Raw genomic sequence first — 26,126 nt, 5'->3', positions numbered from 1 at the left:
CCCTTCCCTTCCTTCCCTTCCCTTCCTTCCCTTCCTTCCTTCCCTTCTTCCTTCCCTTCCTTCCTTCCTTCCTTCCTTCCCTTCCCTTCCCTTCCTTCCTTTTCCCTTCCTTCCTTCCCTTCCTTCCCTTTTCCTTCCCTTCCTTCCCTTCCCTTCCTTCCTTCCCTTCTTCCCTTCCCTTCCTTCCCTTCCTTCCCATCTTGTCATATCCTCCCCTCCCTCCCTTCCCCACCTCTCCTATCTTCTCTCTTTCACTTCCCCACTCTCCCTCTGCCCATTTCTCTCTCCTATGAATTTCTGTGGAACACTCTCAGAGTAAGAAATATGACAAGTGAAGCATATGTCCTTGTTATATGTTGGAGCATCTTTTGGGTATATGCCCAGGAATGTCCAGTTTTCTGAGGAATGCCAGACTGATTTCCAGAGTGGTTGTACCAGTCTGAAATCCCACCAACAATGGAGGAGTGTTCCTCTTTCTCCACATCCTCGCCAGCATCTGTTGTCACCTGAGTTTTTTATCTTAGCCATTCTGACTAGTGTCAGGTAGACTCTCAGGGTTGCTTTGATTTGCATTTCTCTGATGACTAAGGCTATTGAACATTTCTTTAGTACTTCTCAGCCATTTGATATTCCTCAGTTGAGAATTCTTTGTTTAGCTCTATACACCATTTTTTTTTTTTTTTGTTCTTTTTTTTTTTTCAGAGCTGGGGACCCGAACCCAGGGCCTTGCGCTTCCTAGGCAAGCGCTCTACCACTGAGCTAAATCCCCAACCCCTATACACCATATTTTAATAGGATTATTTGATTACATGGAGACTAACTTCTTGAGTTCTTTGTTATATTGGATATTAGTCCTCTGTTGGATGTAGGGTTGGTAAAGATCTTTTCCTAATCTGTTGATTGTTGTTTTGTCCTATTGAGAGTGTCCTTTGCCTTACAGAAGCTTTGTAATTTTGTGAGGTCAGATTTGTTGATTCTTGATCTTAGAGCATAAGTCATTGGTGTTCTGTTAAGGAAAATTTCCCCTATGTACACAAGTTCAAGGCTCTTCCCCACTTTCTCTTCTATTAGATTCAGTGTATTTGGTTTTATGTGGAGGTCCTTGATACACTTGGACTTGAGCTTTGTACAAGGAGGTAAGAATGGATCAATTTGCATTCTTACTACATGCTGACCTCCAGTTGAACCAGCACCATTTGTTAAAAATGCTGTCTTTTTCCCACTGGATGGTTTTAGCTCCTTTGTCAAAGATCAAGTGACCATAGGTATGTGGGTTCATTTCTGGGTCTTCAATTCCATTCTATTGATCTACATGCCTGTCTCTGTACCAATAGGACACATACTCCAGTATGTTCATAACAGCCTTATTTATAATACCCAGAAGCTAGAAAGAACCCAGATGTCCTTCAACAGAGGAATGGATACATAAAATGTGGTACATTTACACAATGGAGTACTACTCAGCTATTAAAAACAATGATGTCATGAAATTCTTGGGCAAATGGATGGAATTAGAAAATATCCTGAGTGAGGTAACCTAGTCACAAAAGAATATACATGGTATGCATTCACTGATAAGTGGATATTAGCCCAGTAGCTTGGAATATCCAAGATACAATTCACAAACCATATGAAGCTCAAGAAGAAGGAAGACCAAAATGTAGATGCTTTTTTCCTTCTTAGAAGGGGGTATAATATATTCACGGGAGGAAATAAGAAGAGTGGAGCAGGGACTGAAGGAAAGGCCACCCAGAGACTGCCCCATCTGGGGATCCATCCCATATGCAGCCACCAAACCCAGTCACTATTATTGTTGCCAAGAAGTGCTTGCTGACAGGAGCCTGATGTGGATGTCACCTGAGAGACTGTGCCAGAGCCTTACTGATACAGATGAGGATACTTGTAGCAAACCATTGGACTTAGCATAGGAACCCCCAATGGAGGAGTTAGAGAAAGAACTGAAGGAACTGAAGGGGTTTGCAACCCCATAGGAAGATCAACAATATCAACCAACCAGATCCCCCAGAGCTCCCAGGGACTAAACCACCAACCAAAGAGTACACATGGAGGGACTTATTGTTCCCGCCACATATGTAGCAGAGGATGTCATTGTCTAGCATCAATAGTAGGAGAAGCCCTTGGTCCTGTGAAAGCTTGTTTCTCCAGTGTAGGGGAAGGCCAGGGTGTTGAGGTGGGAGTGGGGGGGTGGGAGGGGGAGCAGCCTCATAGAAGCAGGGGGGAAGAGGAATGGGAGAGTGGGGGACCCAGGAAAGGGGATAACATTTAAAATGTAAATACATAAAATATCCAATGAAAGAGAGAAAGAAAGAGAAAGAAAGAAAGAAAGAAAGAAAGAGAGAAAGAGAGAAAGAAAGAAAGAAAGACAGAAAGACAGAAAGAAATTTGACAAGATCCACCACCCATTCCAAAGAAAAATATTTAGAGTCACATATTTCTGATGGTCTTAGAAACTGAGAACTGGCTCAGTAGCAAAATTCCAGTTATGAAGAAGAGATGAAAACAATTTTATGGTTGAGGGTCACTACAACATGAGGAACTGTATTAAAGGGTCACAGTGTTAGAAAAGGTGAGAGTCACTGGTCTAAGCCAATAAAATGCTAGAGAGTTAGAGAAACTATAAACATTAAAAGAAATCTCACAAGCAATCTATGTATGAATAGTTCATCTTAGAACTATAGATATTAGCAACCAAAAAAAAAAAAAACCAGAAAAACAAAAACCGGATGCTTTACTGTAATTGTCAGCATCCACATAACACTTCATAGAGACTGCCATCAGCTGGATAGAGGTTCCTTCCGGAATGGAGATGGAAGTAGCTATTCTTTGCTCAGAGATCTTCCTTAAGATCTTTATTCCTTAAGAATAAAGAGCTCTCACATAGCAAGAAATGAAGAGAATGGGGGGGTCCAGAATAGAAATTGTAGACTATGAATGTCTAGGAACTCTACAGGGTCTAGGAGAGGGATGACAGTTATACGTATTTTGTAGTGCTTACGCTTTTTGCTACTTAACCCGAATCTTGGTCACCTAAACATTTCTTTTGCCCAAATATATGTGAGATTGTAATATTTTATGGTGTATTTAGATTCTTTTAAAATACAAATAGCAATAAAAGTAAGTCTGAGTTTCCTTTCATTTTAATTAAATGTGATCAGAAGACAACTTACAGGAGTCTGCCGTTTTCTTCCAAGGTGTGGGTCCTGGAGATCAAACCATAACTGTCAGGCTTAATGGCACATGCCCTTACCCACTGAGCCACCTCACAGGCCTGAGTCTGAGTTATATAGGGAAGCCACTCTCTTAAATTTCTAAATAATTTCCTATCAATGCAATAGCCACATCTCTCTATAGAAAACAAGTGTTTGAGTAAAAAGGGCCAAGAAGATGCGAAGATTAATTAAAAGTTCCTTACAAGTATTATGGTTCCTAGTAATTTATTCCTGCTTTCTAGCAGAAAGGATAGTTCTGCTGTCTTTGAAAACTCTATTGAATGCACAGAAATTGCAGAATAGTTCCCTCTAACTTCTCTGAAATATAAGAAAGATGGCTCGTAAGGAACAAATAGTAGCCATGATGACAATAGCAGTGGAAATAGCAACAATGTTGCATAATTATTGGGGATGAGTAATGCTAACTGAAGTTTCATAGCACCTTAAGTTCTAGATAAAATAGAACACCTAAAAAGTTTGAATATACAAACCTTCCTTTTAAAAATAGTTTAGGAATCCAAAAAATAATACTGTCAGCCTAGGATTCAGAGCAATAGAGTTACAGCTTGCATATAGTACCTGACCTGTCCTCATTCTCAACAAGACAACAATAAGGTGTGATCTGTTGAGCTGAATCCTCACTTGCCCTGGGGAGAAAGAGGAAGGCAGAGTAGCATGTAAACACTTCCCACTGTATTCTGTTCCTCGTCTCCCAGCACCCATGAAGACAAATGACCTCTTCAACGTGACTGTTAATCATGTTTCTGCTGTGTAAACATGGGAATTTAAAACTCATGAGAAAGTACCTCGAAATTTTCCCAAATAAAAATGAACAAGTTTAAAAAGTAGCGTTTTCAATTCTAAATTTTTCAAATATTTTAAAGTAAGGAAAAAATTCATAGAAGCATAAATGAATTTTGGCAATATGTACACTTAAAACTTGTCAATCTGGAATTTAATTTATAAGCACATGAAGCTTAAAAACTATCCATAAATATGCAGCATTAATACAACTTAATGTCAAAATGAAATTAAAAAGGTATCTAGGAAATTTTAAAATGCTTTCAAGTTGAGCACTAATGATGTCAAAATGAACTAAACAAATCTCATAAATTTGTGACAGGACTGCCATGAATGGTGTTCAAATACTGAAGTGCTTCTACATCACAGGAAAATTCCCAATGGTAATATGACTTAATTCCTAGTTTACTGTTATTTAAAATAGATGCCATTGAAGAACACTGAATTACATGAAATCAAATGAGCTGGAAGCACCTTCTCTTTTCAGGTTTTTGTGAACACTCAACTCATACCAGTTTGTAAAGAAGAAAAATACTGTTGACGTAAATCTGCTTTGTCTAGACAGCACCAGTGAGAGGTTTCACAATTTATAAATAGATGCGGGCAGAGATGGTCCTTAATTCTACTTCAAATGTGTTTCTTTCAACAATACGTTGATTTAACCTAAGGAATTTGTCTGCAGGGAAGTCATAATCTCTAAAAGGAGGCAGTCTTAAGCACTGGGGAAGCAACAGAGCCAGTTTTCATAGAAAGGGAAAAATTCACAATTTCTTACCAAGCTGTACTCATAAAATCAGCACCAAAATGTCAGAAATAGGGGAATAATGGGATGGTTTGCAAGCTATGATGACTTCGGTCCACCAGCAGAAGCTGGATGTATATAGCTGCAGGACTTAGGTTGCCCACTTGTATGATACCTAGTCTTCATGCCTCCCAATATGATACCTAGTCTTCATGCCTCCCAACATCAGCTATTACCGTAGTAAACCAAGCACTGCCAGAGATGAAGATTTGGGTCTTTGGTTTGTAATCAAGTCTCAAAGCCAGCCTTTCTCTACACGTCTGAAGATTCAAGACAACCAACAGAAACATTATTCAAATTATTCTATTCCCAAAGATAAAATGCTAAAACTTATAGTTCAACTTAACATCAGTGGGGTGTTTTCAAACAATCCAGGCCCCACTCATTCCTACCAAAAAGAAAAGCATCTATCTAGACAATCCCAGCTGCCTGGGTACAAGTGCCTACCAGTGAATCCTTAATGGTTTGCTTTTGGAAGTCTGTAACAAGTGTACGTGGGGTCTGCCTGGGTGTCTGAGAAGCAGAGGCTCACTCAGTAGCTAAACCACTTGTCCTAGGGCCAAACGGGAAGCTGCACAGGGCGAGTCTGCCCAGCTTGCTCCCAGTCTCTGCTGACTTAAAGGTTCATTTCAAAGTCTTTGGTTTTTGTTTATTTGTTTTTGTTTCTCCATTTTAAATGACAGCGGGAAGGATCGTGCTGGGAGAATCAAAAGAGGTCAAAGGCAGGTTGCCCAAAAGCTGGAATCCCCCATCACTCCATCTGCATAGCCATTCAGGAAGGCCCTAAATTAGAGGAAAAAATGAAGTCCTTCAGGCTTCCCATCCCTCCCTAGGGCTACTGCCTCACCCCTTCCCAACCCGCGCTTTGGGATCTGTTCTGAATCACAATTATTTCTTTCTTTGCTAGGGCCAATCAGTAACATTTTGAGTATTTCTTTAACTCTCCGGCCCCACCTCCTTTATCTTTCTCCTGATCTCAGGAGCACAGCTCTCTAACTTGGCGGCTGGGGAAGAGAGAGCAAGGAGTGGGTAGGTGAGCAGGGAAATAGACACTGGTTCTGCTTCGATTTCTGCTTCAAGTCCTGTAATAATGGATCTCACTCTAATGCAATGTTTTAGAAATACAGTTAAAAGAGAGATATGATTGTGTTTAAGGTATGTTTGGAGTGTTGACTGAAAGGCAAATACAGAACAAAACAACTGTTTAATAGAGCATTTAAAAACACTTTTTAGTATTCTATGGCATCTGTGACCTGCTAAAATCTAATTATTTCTCCAATACTCTGTGGAATTGTTCAGAAAGATGTGGTACAGTTTCTAACTGGTGCATTAAGCATCTGGCCTGGCTTCACAGAATTCCAGATAGCTGAATGTGCACTCCTTATTTTATTAACATCGAATAGGCTCATGCTTAGATGCAGGACTGATGTGTCCTGGCATGCATCTCTACCTGTTGACAGGGGGAAAAATGGGCTAGACTCACGGGTCCACAGACAGAAAAATCTTTCAAAGATGTTTTGGCAACTTTAAAAGAAACTTTAGAAGAAAGAAAGGAGAGAGAGAGAGAGAGAGAGAGAGAGAGAGAGAGAGAGAGAGAGAGAGAGAGAGAAGCTTCAAGTCTATAAATTTATAAAATACATACAAGTTTCAGTACACCAAATTGCCTGAAAATGAGGATTTCTAACATCTCTTGCTTCATTCTCTAAATGAAAGGCCGTTCTCCTCGGCATGTGCCAGTCTGTTTGTAAGAAGGAGCCACTTTAAGTACAGCTCCTATGGGGCAGTGGTTCAGCAACTTACTGCTCCATTCTTAGACAGCAGCTTCTGGAATGAGACTCTATCCCAGTTTAAATAAATGAGTGCAGGAGCTTCTCGGAAGAGCCTTCCCTTCCCTGAATCACTGTGCTAGTGGGGTGGGGCGGGGGGAGATGAAGGATGTACACCTGGTGCCACCTAAGAGGAAAGCCAGGGCTCCCGAGGTGCTGGTGTACGATACTGAAAAGGCCAGAACTGCGTCCATGCTGACAGGAGGCTTCTACTAAGCTATGTTTGAAGTTCTCACAGGAACCTGTCCATCCCAACCGTGGATCATAGTGCAGCTCAGACTTTCAGTGCCTTGCTATGCAGTCTCTGCTGACAGCAGTTCTAGATGTTTAACATACCAAAGCCACAGCTACCTTTTCTTCCTCCTCAGCTGGGAAGAGTTTGTATTCTCATCAGTAGTCTCCCTAGGGACAAGGGATCATCAGCAGTGTTTCCAACTTAAATAAACTTTGATGTGCCCTAAGATTTAATCTCAAAACCTCACAGGAGGGCGTGGTCCGGGGTCATCTATATTAGCAGTGTCTTTTACAAGGTAGTCACTTCGTGTTGATAAAGATGAATGAGACAGCCTACACATAGGCAAGTTAGGAGACTGGGATGTTAGGTAATCACTAGTGATTGTGGCTTTACCTGGAGCTTAAAGTCCATCTGCAGGGTTTCATTTTTCTACCTGATACACAAGAAAATGACGGAGCCTGGAAAACCTGGGTCCAAACCTTATGTCCCCTAATTTTGACAAGGGAACACCTCTTCTCACAAGCAGAGGTGTCAGGTAGCACAAACTCGCTGTGGTGGGACAAGTTTCAACCATCTCTCGGCTCTAAACCTAGGATGTTATCAAAGTGGTCCATTCCTAAGCTGGTTGTTTCCTTTCTGAAAGACATTTTCTCAGTGACAATGTTAGAGTTGTGGACATCTTACAAAACACAAGGAAGTGGAAAGTGACAATAAATAGTCTTTCACCCTCAAAGTCTTCTAGGGCTCAATCGGAATTTAACATGGGAACAGAAAGCCATGTGATACAGGAAGACAGGAATCAGGTAGGACAGTCTCCTGTTCTCCATGCACTCCCATCTCCTGCCTTCAGAACAACTGCAAAAAGAAGTCGAGAGAACCATGTTATCGACCCTCTTCTAACACCATTGAATAATACTGCTATTCCCACACACCCGCATGACCCCATCTTAGTAAAAGCAGTCAGGCTCCAAGCTAAAGACTCAGAAATACTAAGTGATTTGTCTATGGTGGTGTGGCAAAGACCTAGAGAGCATCCAGATAGACGGAAGACTCTGAAGGCCATATGCTGAGACGGGCTGCCCTCCTCACCACACACACACAGAGTCCTTCCTGCTGTGAGACTACAGTCCCCTGCTTCACATAGCAGCCTAGTGGGTATCATAAAGAAAACTGCCCGTCTCCCTGCCTTCAACTAGGACACCCATCCTTTCTGGTGGTCTCTTTCAGAGTACATAGTAGGAAAGCAACCTGAAGCAACCTGTGGCATTTCAGCCTTGCTAGGAGTCTGCAAAGAGTACGCGTTCAGTAGGCTTACCTGCGTAACAGAGTTTCAAGGGTCTAATGATAGCAAGAGGTGGAGCCTCCACCCACCTCCTCTCGAAACCCCGAGTATTTATGACTGGTACCTGATAGGTTATTTCTCCACTGGTGATATAAGCCGATTTAAGCCGCATTAGATTACATTAAATTCAGGTTTGTTGGGAAGCTGCTCTCAGGTGAGTTTACTGGCTCCAAGGACAGAAGCCAGGGAAGACACCAGTCACCATGGGGCGAGAGAAGGGAATGGGAGCTGGGAGAAAGAGAGAAAAGGCTCACGAATTCACAAAGAGGAGAAGAAGAAGGAGGGGGGAGCAGAGGAGGGAGGGACGGAAGGAGGAGAGAGGGGGGGAGGGAGGAGAGGGAGAGAGAGAGACAGAGAGAGAGAGAGAGAGAGGGAGAGAGAGAGAGAGAGAGAGAGAGAGAGAGAGAGAGAGAGAGAGGGAGAGCCTCTGGGGAAGGGCAGGCCAGCTGCAATGCTCAGGGTTGGGGGCAGGGTATGCTAGGTAGGACTAAGGAACGCTGGGACTGCTTTGATGTGTAAAACGTGTACCTCAGTCCCTTGTCCTGGGTCCAAAACCAAACAGTGCCTCTGAGAGTGCTAAGCAGAGTGCTAAGCATGAAGACTTGAATTTGGACTCTGGCACCCACATGGTGGAAGAAAACCTATTCCTGTAAGTTATCATCTGACCTCCACACTTACATCATGACGTGTGGGTATTTTGGAACCCACACATATAAACAGATAAATGTAATTTAATTTTCTATAAAAGGAATATATATATATATATATAAAGGAAATATATGTAAAAGGAAATAAGATGGGGAAGGTTCTTTTAGGATTTGCCTCTTGTTAGTACCTTTAGGATAGATTATGCTTTTCATAATTTCTTGCGCATGATACATTTTTAATTCACAGCTTGGAGGCGGGGCAGAATACATAGCTGGCATTCAATAAATTCTTGCTGCCTTTATTTCCCATGGAATGAAACCAAAGCAAAGAGCAGGTTACATGAGGTCATATAGTGAATGGCATCCTCAGGCAAGCACCTCTCTCCCAGGCCAGCCAGCCAGCTTGCCTTTAAGATACCTGTGACCCAAACTTCCCATTTATCTCTCTTTTACGTTGAAGGCTTTCAGGCAGCTGAATGGAGACAGAACTGATTAAATATGGATATAAGCCCACAGGAATTTGGTCAGGCAAAATTTTCCCTTTTAAATAGAATCAACTCTCATCTGAAAATTGCTTCTAGAAAGAATTATTTCAAAAAAATAATTTAATCCAGGTGTTTGATTTTCAGTAACTGAAAGCACTCCTGTCCTTTCCGGAGAGATTATCAGTTACTCCTACTTTTTCCATCAAAAATCAAGCAGCCACTGCTCAGTTTAACTTGCACTACTGAACTTCTCTAAGAAACTGTCTTCTCAATAGAAGTTAAAATGCTAAAGTCCACTTTCATTCAGGGGGCCATTCCTCAGAAGTCAGCTAGAGAGCAATCATAGAACAATAGGTGTCAGAACATCTCTTACCAAGGGGTCACCTTCCACTCATGCTTGGAGGGGAATCCTAAAGGTCAAACCATTGCCAAACACAGGTTAAAAGTTAAATGAAACTAACAAAAAAAAAAAACAAAAACAAAAACAAAAAAACCCTGCATGCTCCTAAGACAGACAACCAGCCTTTAGAGACAAACAGAAAATTTCTTAGAGAGGATAAAGTTCTGAACTTGTAAGAATCAAGCAAATAAGGAAGCTAAAGGAAATTGCTATTTTGGGTAAATATAGAAACAAGATTCGTCACTTAGGGGAAAACTCACAAGTCCAAATAACAGAAAACTGATGATAAAATTATACCTGGAAATTAAGGTCTTAAAATCCTATTAATTAAGCAGAGAAGTCTCAGTGTCTTGCAACTGTCAATATTTATTCATGTACTCAAACTAAAATAATTTAATCCCGGAAGAACTATCTCTAACAGATATTTTAAGGTATTGATGACTGAAGCCAGGCTCAGGGCAGCAAAAACCATAAAAAGAGATTCTGGATAGTCTCAACCTTTTTAATTTCAGAGAAGAAGTATGAGTGATTGTGTCTACCTAGTTCTAAGGTAGAGGTACACACGTAGGCGGTCTCTCTAGTAGTACATGAAACATCCTTCATTATGTTAAAATGAATATGGAAAAAACCTTTCTACTTTCCAATAAGACTGCTTTCTTCAATAATCTTTATTGTTCTCCTTAAGTAAATCACCATTTGACCCTGCTTTCTCTTCATTTGCCAAATAAATATTAGTTGGGATTGCCATCCTCCATTCTCCACAGTTATAATATGATTATAATGTAATAAAAATAATCTGACTTTCATTAACTTACTTCCAATGTAGATGACTTGGGCCTCAGACACCAGTTTCTCTATTGTGATCTTATAACTATCCTTCTAGCATGCTTGTGTTTCTCTGGATGTGCTACCACCACCTTGTAGTAGTAAACTTTAGGGAGCGCAGAGATTCCAGAGTTGCTGCCTACAAACCAAATGGCATCTTGGCTTTGGCAAGCCGAGAGGCTCATTTCGGCTTCTCTCACCCCCTCTAGCGTTGGCAAAGCTCATCTGTCTGATTATCCAGTTACCTCACTGAACAAGAGCTGGGCTAAGTCCTGCCCACCTATGACATCACCCCCTTCCTCAACCACTGCGAGGTGAAGCTTTAAACTTCAGACTTAGAGGTGGGCTGCGCGCAGTCAACTGGATGCTCTCGCGCGCAGTCCTCAGCGCAGGAGTGATCTGAAGCAGGACGGGCTCAGGCTGCAGCTGCTGTGGCTTTGTGTGCACTGGATGCCGCGCTCCGGAGACGGGGGAGGGTTTTTACTTCAACTCACAGGCAATGGAATTACAGCTGTAGCAGCAGGGTATAAAGGATTGCTTTTTCCCTCGTCTTCCTGGTAAGTGTTTTCCATGCTTTTTCTTACCATTGTCCCAGAAACTTCGCTTGCTGTTACTCTCTAGAAAGAAATGACTAGCTTGGTTCCATGAGGGATCCAAGTAGCCACGTTTGCTCTGTCAGCAGGACGGGTCAAAGATGTGCGTGTGCAAGCCAGCGAGGGAAAGTCTGACAAAATAGCCGAATGTGAGAAGTTTCTCACAGACTTAAAATCATTTTTTTTTTAAATAATAAATAGCTCCGCTCTGTTTCAAGCAATTGCTATCCGCGCAGAGCTTCACGGAAAACTGCAAGTTGGAAAGTTGAGCGTTTGAGATAGACTAGGAAAGGCAGATTTTTCTCGGCTACGAAAACGAAAGGTCGCTAACTTGGTGTGTACTGTATGTGTGGTATGATCACCAATCGCTGTTTCTATAACTGTGAAGGAAATCAATCATCCTTCAGCCCATGAGTACGCAGTACATGAAAAGCATACATCTTGCTCGCAGCCAGCGAAGCTGCGCTGGGAGACTGAGATGCCTCTGGAGAGGATTAACAGCTACACCTAGATTTGAAAGCTTGCACTGCTTAGCCAGCCCCAGCTCCTTCAGGCATTTCAGGCTCTGGAATCTCAACTAGCAAATCCAACTCAGAATCTCAGGCCAAACCATATTCCCAGTCCCGGAGAATGTCAAAGCCTATCGCTTGGGCGAGTGTGGAATGTGACTAGCATAGTAACTGGGTAGTACACTCAGAAAAACTAACAAAGCTCACCCTGGAAGCTGCCCTTGATGTGTGCAGTGAGGGGAGCAGGGGAGGGAAGACTGGAGTCCTCATCAAATAGCAAAGGCAGAGTGTCCCTTTACTTGCAATACACAGTGGAAAATCTTACATTGAAACAAATGTGTGTAGACGGCAAAGCTTCCAAAAGGTATTTAAATATATCTAATTTTCTTAAAAAAATGTTTTTCAGTACATTATGTCTGAAACAAAATGGTTGCATAAAGGTAAAGAGTGCAACAGGCCAGTCTTTTCTCAACATTGGGAGGGGGGTTATTTATTTAGAATTAAAGGGAGATAGAAAATGTTGGTGTTTTTCCAAATCAAATGGTTTTAATAGTTAGTTATTTTGATTGTTCTCAATAAATCTATGCTTCAAAATGCACACATTTGCTATGTTATTAGGATGAAACACGGTCAAAGCCGTGAAAAGTGCTCCAGCAGTAGCTATTCCTTTATTCATCCCTAACTGCATAAGAATACCCTGACCAGTATAGACAGAAAGGATGAACCTGTCAGCCCCCAGGTCACAGTCACTTAAGCTGACTCAGAGTGACAGGTGACTGACACCCATCTCTTTGGAAATGAGTAAAGAAGGTAATTCTTTTAAAGTGCTATAAAATATTATCATTACTACAAATATTAACAAGCATAATGTTATGACTGTGCAAAGACTTAGCTTCAAATATATGTGCATATGGATACCTGTATATCTACATATTTATCAGCCTAAAATGAGGAAAAGGGTTAAAAATGTCATTACATGTGTTAACTAAGAAACAAACAAACAACAAAAACCAGTTTATTCTTTTAGTAGAGAACTCCCGAGGGTCAGAAACTATATTAGCAAATGAATAAACATGGAGAATTCATTAATAGGGTAGTCTAATAGTGGCATCGATCAGTTATTAATTGGGCTTTTTGTTTTTCTGCATACCCTTTGTAAAATCGATTCTGGTTAGGTTCAAAATGCCCAATTAAACAATTCCTGAATCTAACACTTACGAGATACAGCCAATAAAAATTTTTTTACAAAAAATTACAGAAAATTACAAAACAAAACAGGAAATTTGTCATAACTAACTGTGGCAGCTAATAGAAGCTATGTTTCTTTTGCTTTCAAGTGTTAATTAAGGAGCCTCCGATTCTATCAAAACTTTTTCAGAGCTAAATGAAGCGGTGTGAAATAAATTTGGTTGAAATCTTGTGGCTGTCAGACTTTGTTAGCGAGCTATTAATTATCTTTACCCCAGTTTCTTCTCTGGCTGTATTGCCCAATCAAACAGAAACTCCAATTATACTCAGCATCTCCTGCCCAGGGACACAAGACCCTAATGAACAGTCAGTCCCTCCAGATGAAAAATACAATTATCAGTTTGAAACAGGCAAGCACAAGCAATGCAGATTCTCCCCTGTGCTTTTCTTGGCCCCACATCCCAAGGCCAAGATTATTGGCCATTTTCTGGATTATTTTGAATGGTTCTAAACCCAACAAATGTTAATGGCTGGGAGTATGCCTTATTTTAATAGGAAATGTTTTTTCCTTGCATTTTAGTTACGATAGGCTGATGTTCATATGAATATTAAATCTAGTCATTTAAAAACATTTAGTGTAGAGTTGCCATTTCAGTCAGTCTCAACCCTCGTCCCTTTTAAAGGTGGGTGGGCTACATAACAAAGAATGTGGTTAATGGCAAAACCTAAAGCTATATTAACAGCTTTGTATAAAGCCTTTTCTGCATTCTCATATCCATACAAGTTCAGTACAAGGCATTATAAATAGTTGTTTCACATCAATGAAGAGTACCAAAAATGAAGGAGGGAAATAGGATTTGGTGAATTTTTTCAAAAGCTTGGATTCCTCCTCCTCCTCCCCTCGTTCCCCATCCCTCCAACCCCCACCTTTTGCCCTAGAGGCCTTCACTGTTCTTCTCAACGGGAGGCTTTGTTGTAATTAAACCAGGGAAAAACTGGCCAGCAGCAGCCAACATCTGACTTGCGGCTTCTGCAAGCAGTGTTCTGGTAGAGTGTACCACCCCCCAGCGGGCAAAACTCCACAGTAAATCTCCCAGCAATATCAGCCTGCAGAATGGCGTTCTCTCCGGAGCAGAGAAGGGAGTTCCTCCACTTCTTCTAAGCTTCAGACTTTCTGAAAGTCAACAAACCAGTTTCCAACCGAGAGAGGACTGGTTGGTAAACTGTTTTCTGGAAGAAAAAAAAAACCTTCCTTTTTAAAAACTAAAATAAGCACTTTCAAAACACAGGTCAGCATCGCTAAATTTGTATAAACAAAACGATAATCTTGACAGTTTTGAAATCCATATTATATTGCAGAGGAAGCAGTTTTAACCATCAGCACAAATCTACAGAGTAGAGGGTAAGGAAAAAGGCATAAAATACAATGCAGTCAGTAGGTAACATGTCTCCATGCTTTGCATATGCATAAATCTCCTTCCCACCCTGAAATCAAGTGTCGGGGATGTCTGAAAAGCTCTTTCCAGGTATTAGTCTGCTCAAGGAGGAGAGTAAGAAATTGCTTTCACTTGACGAGACAATGACAGCTTTTGTTCTTTCCCTTCACGTGCACGAGTTACCGTGGCAACTTTGAAGAGAACACCCGCAGACCACATTTGGTTAAGCACTGCGTTTTAAAGTGTGCCTCTGGAGTATGGATTGATCAGCTTTATGTGTTGTTGGTTTTCTTCCTATTCATCCATTTTAAATCAATACATACCTTACTCAGACACGAAGAAGCATTGTACTTTATGATTTTTAGATGGTCTCACTGACTGGAACACAGGCTGTCACACAAGTGACTCAAATAAAGAGTTGTCGAACTAGCGCATGGGATTTTAAAGGCCAGAAATGTAAAGGGAGGTTGGATTCACATCCCCGAAGACGAATTTTAGGTTTGCAATGTCAGAACGTTTCTGGTTTAATACAGGCAGGTGCACCATCCATTACAGCTGCGCAAATGTCAGCACAAACTTAAAGCCCAGCCTGGGCCTCAGCCCTGAGCCACTCAGTTTGTTCCCTTCCTCCTCCAGGTCTTAGGTCTCTAAGTCATTTAGTCTGCTTCCATACCATGAAAGGGAGAGCCTGCCTGTGGTGGGATACAAGGTAGTACCCCACCCTTTTGCCTTAAAGATGCTTGATTTCACTTTGCCAACAAACGAAATGAAATAAACACAGAATTAAGAGTTGTTTGCGATAAACTCAGTGGGGCAGTCCTTGTTTGCTTTGGAACTTTTATCTTCTGTTTTCCATAAATGAAACAAAACCTTCTTCGTGTCAGAGGGGTGTCTGGACAAAACCGAGTGTAAAAAGGCACACTTGCTTCTCTGCCTCTCTGCCAACCCTGCAGACTCCTGACTCTCAGGAGGAGAGCAGGAGGTCCTTCTGCTTGCCTGCATTAAACAAAGGAATTGGGACCTTCCTGAAATCTGATGATCGTGGAAAATCTAACTACCAGGCAGGCTGCTTAGAAAGCATTTTACCCTCACTCTTAACCAACCTGATGGAGTCCAGTTTTTCAGTCTCACGACACACAGTTCACTTGAAATCTTGTTCGTTGTTGCAGAACCTCAGTATTCACAGGTTGCTCATTAGGTGAGCAATTTTCCCCTTCATAAGTAAATGACTTCCCTAATATGCTAGATGCTGTTCGTGTGGGTTGCAGTTTAGCTCAGAACATTCACAAACACGGATTTGAGTAAGCATGTGTTTTCTTCAATAGCAAGATTTGTACTTAATGCAACAAATTTTGATTGCAAATTCTAAATGCCATCGTATTTTTAAAGTTAATATTTTAAAAAAGTTTCTGCCATTAAGAAGTCATTCTGTGAGGGCAAATCAATAAAACGGAACTCACATCTCATAACATTAACTCCATGTAAATTTTCTTTACAGAGTATTGATCAGATGAGTTAAATCAAAATCAACTTGAGTAAAAGGTAGTAGATTCAAGATTGAGGAAATTATCATTATGTCACATAACTTGACTCTAAGCTAACTTATATTCCCCCAACCTAGGAAATACTTCCCCCTTCAAAGTCTTTGTCCGCTGAAAGAGAAGAATCCTGTGAACAAGTACATTGCATCGAGTTCTTCATTTTATTTACATGTCAGTGTCTCGTTGAGAAACAACGTATTAATATTTATTAGTTCTTATAAAGTGTCTCCAGAGAACAGCATCTTTATCTATTCATGTAGCTTCTTGGATTTATTATGAAAATAAATTAGAGACCAGACTGGGTTGGAGTTATAAACCATTAAAACAAAAGCACCTTTTATTATTCTTATTTTGAAAAGAAACAATCAAGAGATGACTGCTAAAATCTGTTTCACCATTAAGGTGAGCTTATGCTTCCTTTAGCTGAGGCTTAAGTGTTATATACTTAGTGGTTACATTGAATATAATTTTAGAACGTGCCACTAAGTACCAGGGCCCCGTTTATGTTTTTCCCAAGTTACCCCAGTAGCAATGTTTTTCCAGAGGATTGACTGCTTTTTGATCAGCAGCGATGCCTTCTTCAAACCCAGGCAGAGAGAGCTCTGAAGCCAGTGGTGTGGAGGTGGCCACAACACTCACAACAATGACTTTTGCTTTTTGCCACTCACATTTAACTACAAGGTGCATGCCTGTGATTAGGGCAGTCCAGTTCAGATACAAAGGGCGGGTAGGGAAGTTGGATTGCTTATGATGGGGAGATCATTGTAACATCAAATATGCCGAACCCATACCGAGCACTACAGTTTGAAATAGGAAGAGGCTATAAAAATCAAATTCAGTCATAAGCGGAACAATTTTGACCTGCGAGCCCATTTGTGAGACTACCCTTTTCTAAGAAGGCATTGACTTCTATGCTTTTTCTTTGAGTTCTAATGAAATTTGAGGAGTGAATGGCATTTTTCTCTTGATTTAGTGAGGCTTAAGGTTTTCTGTCAGTCCACACTGTTTGCACTTTTGTATGAACACTGAATGTTGGGATTGCATGTCAAACAGCAGTGCTAGCAGTTTCATAAGTGTGGAACAGGTTAAATTAATTAATGTTTGTTTTCACATTAACATTTATTCCATCTCTGATAGAGAGAGAGAGAGAGAGAGAGAGAATAAATCAATGCATATATTCTTAAAGCCCAGTTCAGCAAAACAGATAAAATTGAGATTTTTCTTTTTACCATTTTCTTTTTAAAGCAGCTACTGAAGTTATTTTATCCCCAATCTCATTACGAACATCACACTGTGGTTTGTCCCGACTCAGAACAATCACTCATTTCAAGTCCCATTCTGTAGGTTCATCGTCTGACCTCTGAGTATGCCCTGCCTTACCAACGCCCCTGGAGCATAAGGAATACTTGATGACTGGTCATTTCCCACATGTTCTCACTTGCTAGTAGCATAGTAGCTTTAAATTAATTTCTAATGCAAGTTAACTGAAATGATTGTCTCCTTGCCTAGAAATAACCACGTTATTCTATATGCTGGATTGTTTTCAGGGTTAGAAAACGTTTATGGCAAAAGTAACATTAGAGTTATAATTTCAGCAGCCTGGTCCTTCCACTCTAACACACGTAGAAGGCAAAACTGCACAAGCAAATACACTACTAAAATCTAGTAGTAGTGTGAAAAGCCCTCACAGTAAACATAAACCATTTAAACTTCCTACTGTGGGCGCTTTGCAGCACGCACCAGACTACTCCATTTGCCAACTGCTATTTTTAGAAAAGTGTGTATCTTCCATTTTCAAGTTCATTTAGAATGAACGTAATCTGTGACAACATTAGTGTCTAGTGACAAACTAAAAGAAATGGGAGTTTTACAACAAAAGATAGGGACACTAATTGTGGCCTTGGTTAACGTACACTCCCAGGAAATTCTGGAGCAGATGCTGTCCTTGTTGGATGCTAGGTAGTAACTGGCAAAGAAGCAAATGATTCTTTTAGTCTTTAATCTTGTGGTCAAATATTCTCGTATATTCAAGTGTTCCCTATACGTATGCAAGGTGCTGAATGGGAGACCTGAGTAACCCATGCTCACACTTATCCCTTTGTCCAACCCGCTAAACATCCTTACGAGTCTCTGTCATGATGGTGGGCAGAGCTGTCACCAGCCCAGTGACAGGTATTTTTCATCAAACTTTAAGTTCTTTTTCAGAGATAAAAACTACAAATTGGGAAGTTGGGGGTGGGGGAAGCGTGTTTGTGTTTAAACTGAGGAAGAGAGTTGGGGTTCCTAGTCCTTCTGAAGCACCTCTGAAAAGAGATGGAACAAAACAGTGACAAGTTCAGTGTGCTAAAAGAAAATTGCAGCAGTATTCCCTTTTAAAAATACAGTTTAAAAGTCCTGTGACGTGAACTTCTATGCTACAAATGTGGGCAGAAACACTTGAGTGCTAGAGTTTCCAGCCCACTGGGTAATAGGGCTGTGCCCTCGGGAGGAAGGTGAGGGTACACACATTCCTCAGCTAGGAAAATGGAAGCATCAAACCGAGCTCTGGGCAAATCAAACGAAGACCAGCAAAGTGGCATCTTCTTCACACTTTCGGCAGTAGATTGATCGTGTGATTTGTAAAGCCATATTCAACAGTTCAGAGTAATTACAGCGCCTGTTATCGAACTTCACCATGCACCTGCTCCTTTCTGTGCCATGTTCTAAAACATCCATGCCCAGGCACCAGAAAGTGAACTTGAAGACGTTAGCCTGAATTTGAAAGCCCTGAAAGGGGCTTACTGCTCCTTCAATGAAATTTTGCCTTTGGGTCTGAACTCAAGTATGTGTCACTAAGAATCACTTAACAATGGGAGTTATCATTTGGATGACAGTCTCATCTTTGGCCACAACTTAATTTAGATAGTTAAGTAGAAAACACAAACACAGAGAGGTCAGTCCACCCCTTTCACTGGATGACAGACGTGCTGCTTAAAAGAACTAATTGTGTTAAAGCTCTAGAAGTTCCTCTGGTATGATACTTTTCACTACTAACAATGTTACTTTATTTTTCTTTCACAGGAGGTGCTCAGTCCGGCCCACTGTAAGGAAGGAAGAGAAATATAAAGGGAACTTCGTGTGCTTCCTTCTCCTTCCATGAGGACTGCTTGCACTGTGTCCTTTGCTCCTTAAAAGAGAGTCCACCCGTTCTAGTAGAACAGGACTGAAACGGAAATCCTGAGAAAGCAGCAAGACGCAGAAGACATAGCTATTTCACAGCAGGTAAGCACACGTCAGGATGTAGCTACTGTACAGAGTTTATACTCAGATAATCCTGGATGGGAATAAACGGAGGGGGTAACTGCCTGGAAAACCTATTACTGCACAGGCCTTAGCATCATGAATGGCTTTCTTCATGAGGATCTGAATTACTATCTCTGACCACATTGCACAGAAGAGCCAGTAAGAATTTCAAAGAGGGCAGTTTCCACTGAGGGAATTAAGCTATACAAAAGGAGCCATCACACTGAAACTATCAGGAAGAAAAAAAACAAAAACAAAAACCAAATAGGAAACCATGTATGTGTCCTACGTAGTAGCCGGAGGCTGAGTTGTTTCTGGCCCCCACTTTAATGAGCTTGCCCACCATGCTGAATACCAGCTGGAATGTTCATTGGCAGCAGCAAGCCTGATCTGGAGGTGTGAGCGGCATAGAATTACTTGAATAAGCAGTGAAGACCATTACCAGGGACTAAAGAGTTTTAAAGTCCCAGTCCCTCACCAAGAAAGTAACATATGTGCATTGAACTGTCACCCAAATTATTTACATCATTCAATAAGATAGGAAAAATATTAAGCTATTTTATCTTCATGCCTTAAAATTGTAAAGGCTGATTGATACCTAGACTTGCAGAAGAGAGAGTAACACATACCCACAGCAATCTATAGTTATTTAACCGATGGGGAAACTTGAATCATTCCAGCTTAGAATTGGAAGACAGATAAATGCACTGTTAAAACATGTTTTGAAATGGAAATAAAAAAACAAACTGGATCAAGTTATTAAACCATGAAGCATTAAATGTGTACAGGGAGAAAAGGTTAGCATAAAATGAAATTTCCCATTTCACCAACTAAACATATGAAATCTACAATTCTTTCCCTAAAGTAGAACTATTCCTTCTTAGTTTCTTCCCAGGAATGCCTTTGAAACGATATTTAATATTAACATTAAATAATATTAATAATCAAAGCAAATGCTTGGTTTTACTGAGATTAAAGAACTAAAGATATATGTAGCTAATTATTCCAGAAGAGTGAAAGCTTAGACGTTTTTCATTACTTATTTTTATACTTTATGACAATTTGCCAAAGGGGACAGAAAACACTGGGACACAGACACAGACACACACACACACACACAGACACACACACACACACACACACACACACACACTACAAATTATATTCCTCTAAGTAGTTTCTATAAATATTAAAAGTTAGAAATTTGATAACCTTCATGACTAGCTGAATCCGATATAAATTATACTTTAAAATATTTTGACTAATTATATTTGACATTTTAAAATAAAATGAATTTAAACACGTTAATAAACTTATGTTCCAGAGACACTCAGGGTAAAGAAATTATATGAGTGTGCTTGTTGGTAGACAGCAATGAATCCTGGCATGCTCCTCTCTGAAAATTAAAATACTGAAATTGGTTATAGATCTCTTCCTTTCCACTTCTGTTTTTAAGACACGTCAGTATTCTGGCCTAATTGTTTCTTCTTGTTTCTGACTCTGTTGCAGTAACAGAAGCTGCCTGCTATAATAAAGACCTCAACACTGCTGACCATGATCAGCCCAGCCTGGAGCCTCTTCCTCATCGGGACGAAAATTGGGCTATTCTTCCAAGTGGCACCTCTGTCAGTTATGGCTAAATCCTGTCCATCTGTGTGTCGCTGTGACGCGGGTTTCATTTACTGTAATGATCGCTCTCTGACATCCATTCCAGTGGGAATTCCGGAGGATGCTACAACACTCTACCTTCAGAACAACCAAATAAACAATGTTGGGATTCCTTCAGATTTGAAGAACTTGCTGAAAGTGCAAAGAATATACCTGTACCACAACAGTTTAGATGAATTTCCTACCAACCTTCCAAAGTATGTGAAAGAGTTACATTTGCAGGAGAATAACATAAGAACTATCACGTACGATTCACTTTCGAAAATTCCCTATCTGGAAGAGTTACACTTGGATGATAATTCAGTCTCGGCTGTTAGCATAGAAGAGGGAGCATTTCGAGACAGCAACTATCTGCGGCTGCTTTTTCTGTCCCGTAACCACCTTAGCACAATCCCGGGGGGCTTGCCCAGGACTATTGAGGAATTACGCCTAGATGACAATCGCATATCAACTATCTCTTCCCCATCGCTTCACGGTCTCACAAGCCTGAAACGCCTGGTTTTAGATGGAAACTTGTTGAACAACCACGGTTTGGGTGACAAAGTTTTCTTCAACTTAGTAAACTTAACAGAACTGTCCCTGGTGAGGAATTCCTTGACAGCCGCACCCGTGAACCTTCCCGGCACGAGCCTGAGGAAGCTTTACCTTCAAGACAACCATATCAACCGGGTACCCCCAAATGCTTTTTCTTATTTAAGGCAGCTGTATCGACTCGATATGTCCAATAATAACCTAAGCAATTTACCTCAGGGTATCTTTGATGATTTGGACAATATAACCCAACTGATTCTTCGCAACAATCCTTGGTATTGTGGGTGCAAGATGAAATGGGTACGAGACTGGCTGCAGTCGCTACCTGTGAAGGTCAATGTGCGTGGGCTCATGTGCCAAGCTCCAGAAAAGGTCCGTGGAATGGCTATCAAGGACCTCAGTGCAGAACTGTTTGATTGTAAAGACAGTGGGATTGTGAGCACTGTTCAGATAACCACCGCAATACCTAACACAGCATATCCTGCTCAAGGACAGTGGCCAGCTCCTGTGACCAAACAACCAGATATTAAAAACCCCAAGCTCACTAAGGATCAGCGAACTACAGGCAGTCCCTCACGAAAAACAATTTTGATTACTGTGAAGTCTGTCACCCCTGACACAATCCACATATCCTGGAGACTTGCTCTGCCTATGACTGCTTTGCGACTCAGCTGGCTTAAACTGGGCCACAGCCCAGCCTTTGGATCTATAACGGAAACCATCGTGACAGGAGAACGTAGTGAATACTTGGTCACAGCTCTAGAACCTGAATCACCCTATAGAGTATGCATGGTTCCCATGGAAACCAGTAACCTTTACCTGTTTGATGAAACTCCTGTTTGTATTGAGACTCAAACTGCCCCTCTTCGAATGTACAACCCCACAACCACCCTCAATCGAGAGCAAGAGAAAGAACCTTACAAAAATCCAAATTTACCTTTGGCCGCCATCATTGGTGGGGCTGTGGCCCTGGTGAGCATCGCCCTCCTGGCTTTGGTGTGTTGGTATGTGCATAGGAATGGGTCCCTGTTCTCACGGAACTGCGCGTACAGCAAAGGGAGGAGGAGAAAGGATGACTATGCAGAAGCCGGTACTAAGAAAGACAACTCCATCCTGGAAATCAGGGAAACTTCTTTCCAGATGCTACCGATAAGCAATGAACCCATCTCCAAGGAGGAGTTTGTAATACACACCATATTTCCTCCGAATGGGGTGAATCTGTACAAAAACAACCTCAGTGAGAGCAGTAGTAACCGGAGCTACAGAGACAGTGGGATTCCAGACTCGGACCACTCACACTCATGATGCGAGGGGTCCCACGCCAGACTCTTCCTGGGTTTTTTTCTCTCCAAAAACCTAAGAAAGGTGATGGTAGGAACTCTGTTCTACTGCGAAACACTGGAAAAAAGAGACTGAGAAAAGCAATGTACTGTACATTTGCCATATAATTTATATTTAAGAACTTTTTATTAAAAGTTTCAGATTTCAGGTTGCTGCTGCGGTTGATGTAGTGGGGATGCCTGAACACAATTCTATATTTTAGTATTTTTTAGTAATTTGTACTGTATTTTTCCTTGCAGATATTGAAGTTATGAAGCATTTACTTTGTGTTCTACTGAGTAAGATGACTTGTTGACTGTGAAAGTGAATTTTCTCGCTGTGTTGAACAATCAGGACTGCGTTCACTTGAGATCCTTGTAGAATAAGCACAGGCCGTTTTTCACTTTGGTATTGATACAATGTAAAAAAAGAAAAAGAAAAAAAAAGAAACCTGGCTGGATGACAAAATAAATTTTAAAAACTAGTTATGAAATAATGTTCCAATGATTAAATTTGTATTATCCCAGTGGTATTTAATAAGTCAAAATCTGTGACGTAATGGGCAGTATGGAACTTGCTGCACCTCTCATTTAACCCTAGGCAAATTAAATATCCTTAAGGAAGTTAAGCATAGTTTCTGAACTGAATACATCGGCTCACGTAAAAACAGTGTGAAGTAGTCGGCTCTCAGAGCCGCTGTCGGCAGAGTTTCAAGAATAAAGAACTTCACGAGAAGAGACATGTAAGTGCAGGGAGTATGTGTACTTAAAACAAAACCATGACAACTTAGACTTGTGTAGTGTAATCAATACATATACTAGAACTGCATCTTGGTTTTGACCTGGACCATTCAGGCTCCTGAAAAAGTTGAATCCTAAACACAGAATTGTTAGTGTTTATCGTGTTTTTATTATAAAGGATGTCGGAGAACAACTGTCTGCGTAGTTAAGAAGGTAGTGTAACCATCAGCGACTCCTCTCAGCGGTCCAGAGAGAAGTAGTGCTTTAAGTAAGAATTTCAGAGAAAAATAAACACTAGATATCAAATTTAGATCTGGCTTATATGAGATGCTTGAACACTGTACATAAATATTCAATTTACTTTCACCATGGTGGCGAATACTGCCCATTACTGTCACAGTTCGCCAGATATTACATAATGGACTTGTAATGTAACATTTCTTTACAGCTTCCTACTGAATTGTGAGCTATTACTTGTTTAAAAACCATACCACTTTTTGTTGCCATGATTTTTTTTTTCAACAACGAAAGAAAAAAAAAAAACCAACCAAAGTGCACTGTACGCCCTTTGGCCAGTCTTGTATGTGCCTTGATCCAACGCTACATGTATTCAGCTTTTGAAATTCGACAAATTTTTCATACTTCCTTAAATATGAAAAATTATGGTCTTATTGCTGAATAAAACTTAAGAAAAACACAGAATAATTGTGCTTGCTTTCGGGACTATGTTACCATCACTAAAAGTAGCAAATTGCCAGCACATGAGTCCTAAACAACCCCATGTATTTTTCTAGGCATAAAAATAAAAGTTGGGTACAAATAAAAGAAATAGTGGTATCTTGAGGTTGTGTATCATTTTTACTTCAAAGAGTCGGTGTTTTTGTGGATAAATATTCACTCAGTAGGTAAAAAACTCTAGAGTGCTTTCAATGTCTTTGTCTCAGGAGCACTGCTGCCATTGTCTGAGTTGACATTTTAAAGGTTATTGGAAGAGATGGTTTAAATATCTTTTTGAGAGAGTGAGGTGAATCAATACATTTGAAATCCGTTATCCACTGTTAATAGGTCTACTGTCTAATGATAAGGCTCGTGGCTCAGTGGCTATCTCTGTGTACAGAGTACTGAAACAGCTGCTCAGATTGGTGAGACGCTAGCTACACAGGGTTCTGCTCTGTTACTTCTGTTATGCCCGAGAAAACTACTGTGTTCCCAGAGGCTTCTGGGACACTGTGGTTTACCCCATCCCTACTGACATAGGTCCGTGACCAACTTGGAAACCTTATGTCTTATTTGACATCTTCAAAATGTTACCTAACAATTTCTCTTTTGACTTCCTGCTACAGAGGATTTTCTATGAATGACTGAAAAGTACATTTGACACAAAATATGGGGAACATTTTCCAAAGGGAGTTTGACCTAGCTTCTCAAGGTTTTGAGAAGTTCGATTACAGGTCTGCTGAAGTCAGGGAAAGAAGACTGGGAAGTTTATGAGGACACGAGGAACCTTTGGTAAATAAAAAGTGAAAACCGGAGTATGTCAACTATTTTCCAATCACTTAAATTTGATAAGCACAAAAATTTTATCTATATTGTACACTCTTTTTTAGTATTTCATGTGAAATAAATCCAAACATGCTCCTCATAAAAATATACACAGCACCAAGTAAATAAAAATGTACTATTTACTTAGCTTCAAGCCTCCAAGGCAAAAGATTACTTAATTATATATGCATTCTAAATGTCCTGTATGAAATGTTCACTCTGGTTTTTTTGCTAGTAAAACTAAAAGGGAAAACTCACTCCCTCGCCAAAGGTCTGACAAAAATCAGGAACTGCTTTTAGATGCAGTAACTTGTAACTGCATGAAATTACTGCCCTGACTCTAGCTCCCCATTAAAAACAACGCTGTTCTCTGCCTGTCAGCAGGGCTGACTTATTAAAAGTATTCCCCTGCGTCAGGGGAACTAGTGAAAAGCAATGCTTTCCTAACCACAGTTTCTGACTGAAGCACATTTTATGGCTTCACGAAGCAGGACAGTTCCAGGAGGAATCCCTAGAGATCTGCCGATGTCCTAAAGCAACTTAGAGGGTGGGTGTTGGAAAAAAGCATCTAGTGCTGAATTATTTTGATATGCGCTCATCTGTTGAAAACAATAGTGATGTTTAACCTTCCTTTCTTCCATTTAGCATGATTAGCAAATGTAGCACAGCCTTGAAATTACAACTATTGTACCTTCTGGCTGCAGGTTTACAATGCACAGCATTAGCAGGAAATAAAGTTTATTATTTCTTCAATATAGAAAGAAAAGCAATTATATATACGAATAGAACAGAGAAGACCTCAGGAATAAGGTCAAACTAGGGCTGGGGGTTGAATGAATGTAACAAGAAAGCAAGAAAAGCAAGATGTTTGCCATGGAGGGAAACTGTTGAGCAAAATCAAGGAGACAAAATAGTCAATAGCCTGAACCCCGCCATCAGTCAGAATCAAGAGAGAATGATTTTATTAAGACAACCATGCCTCCGGGCAGACTTGTGGAATTAAAATCTCCCAGGCACAGGCAGGTGTGAGTGAGGACTGTGGTCACTGATTTAGAAGGTATCTGGAGAGAGGGAGAAAGGGGAAAGTGGAGAAAATACACTCTGTGGAGACGGTAGACCCACAGTGTTGGGTTTGGTTTTGTTGTTGCTTTCTCTGCTCATCGGGTGGTTAGTTTCTTATGCT

At 40.7% G+C, this 26,126-nt stretch overlaps 2 protein-coding genes across 2 annotated transcripts in view; one reads left to right on the top strand and one right to left on the bottom strand.

Moving 5' to 3' along the window:
- The window catches only part of Macrod2 (mono-ADP ribosylhydrolase 2), a 2,209,545-nt gene that overhangs the window by 1,926,318 nt on the left and 257,101 nt on the right, over nucleotides 1-26,126 (bottom strand). The window lies entirely within an intron of this gene.
- Nucleotides 10,901-24,238, top strand: Flrt3 (fibronectin leucine rich transmembrane protein 3). The gene is made up of 3 exons (XM_032901804.1): nucleotides 10,901-11,150; nucleotides 18,921-19,121; nucleotides 20,652-24,238. Exon 3 carries the CDS (start codon nucleotides 20,697-20,699, stop codon nucleotides 22,644-22,646), a length of 1,950 nt encoding a protein of 649 aa, XP_032757695.1. The 5' UTR covers nucleotides 10,901-11,150; nucleotides 18,921-19,121; nucleotides 20,652-20,696; the 3' UTR covers nucleotides 22,647-24,238.

Source organism: Rattus rattus, chromosome 5 (genome assembly GCF_011064425.1).
Source record: "Rattus rattus isolate New Zealand chromosome 5, Rrattus_CSIRO_v1, whole genome shotgun sequence".
Taxonomy (NCBI): Eukaryota; Metazoa; Chordata; class Mammalia; order Rodentia; family Muridae; genus Rattus; species Rattus rattus.
Note: the sequence above shows the minus strand (reverse complement) of the source record. Positions and strands in the feature narration are given on the sequence as shown.

Coding starts and splice junctions, on each gene's coding strand:
- Flrt3 (XM_032901804.1), top strand. CDS start 20,697: ATGATCAGCCCAGCCTGGAGCCTCTTCCTCATCGGGACGAAAATTGGG.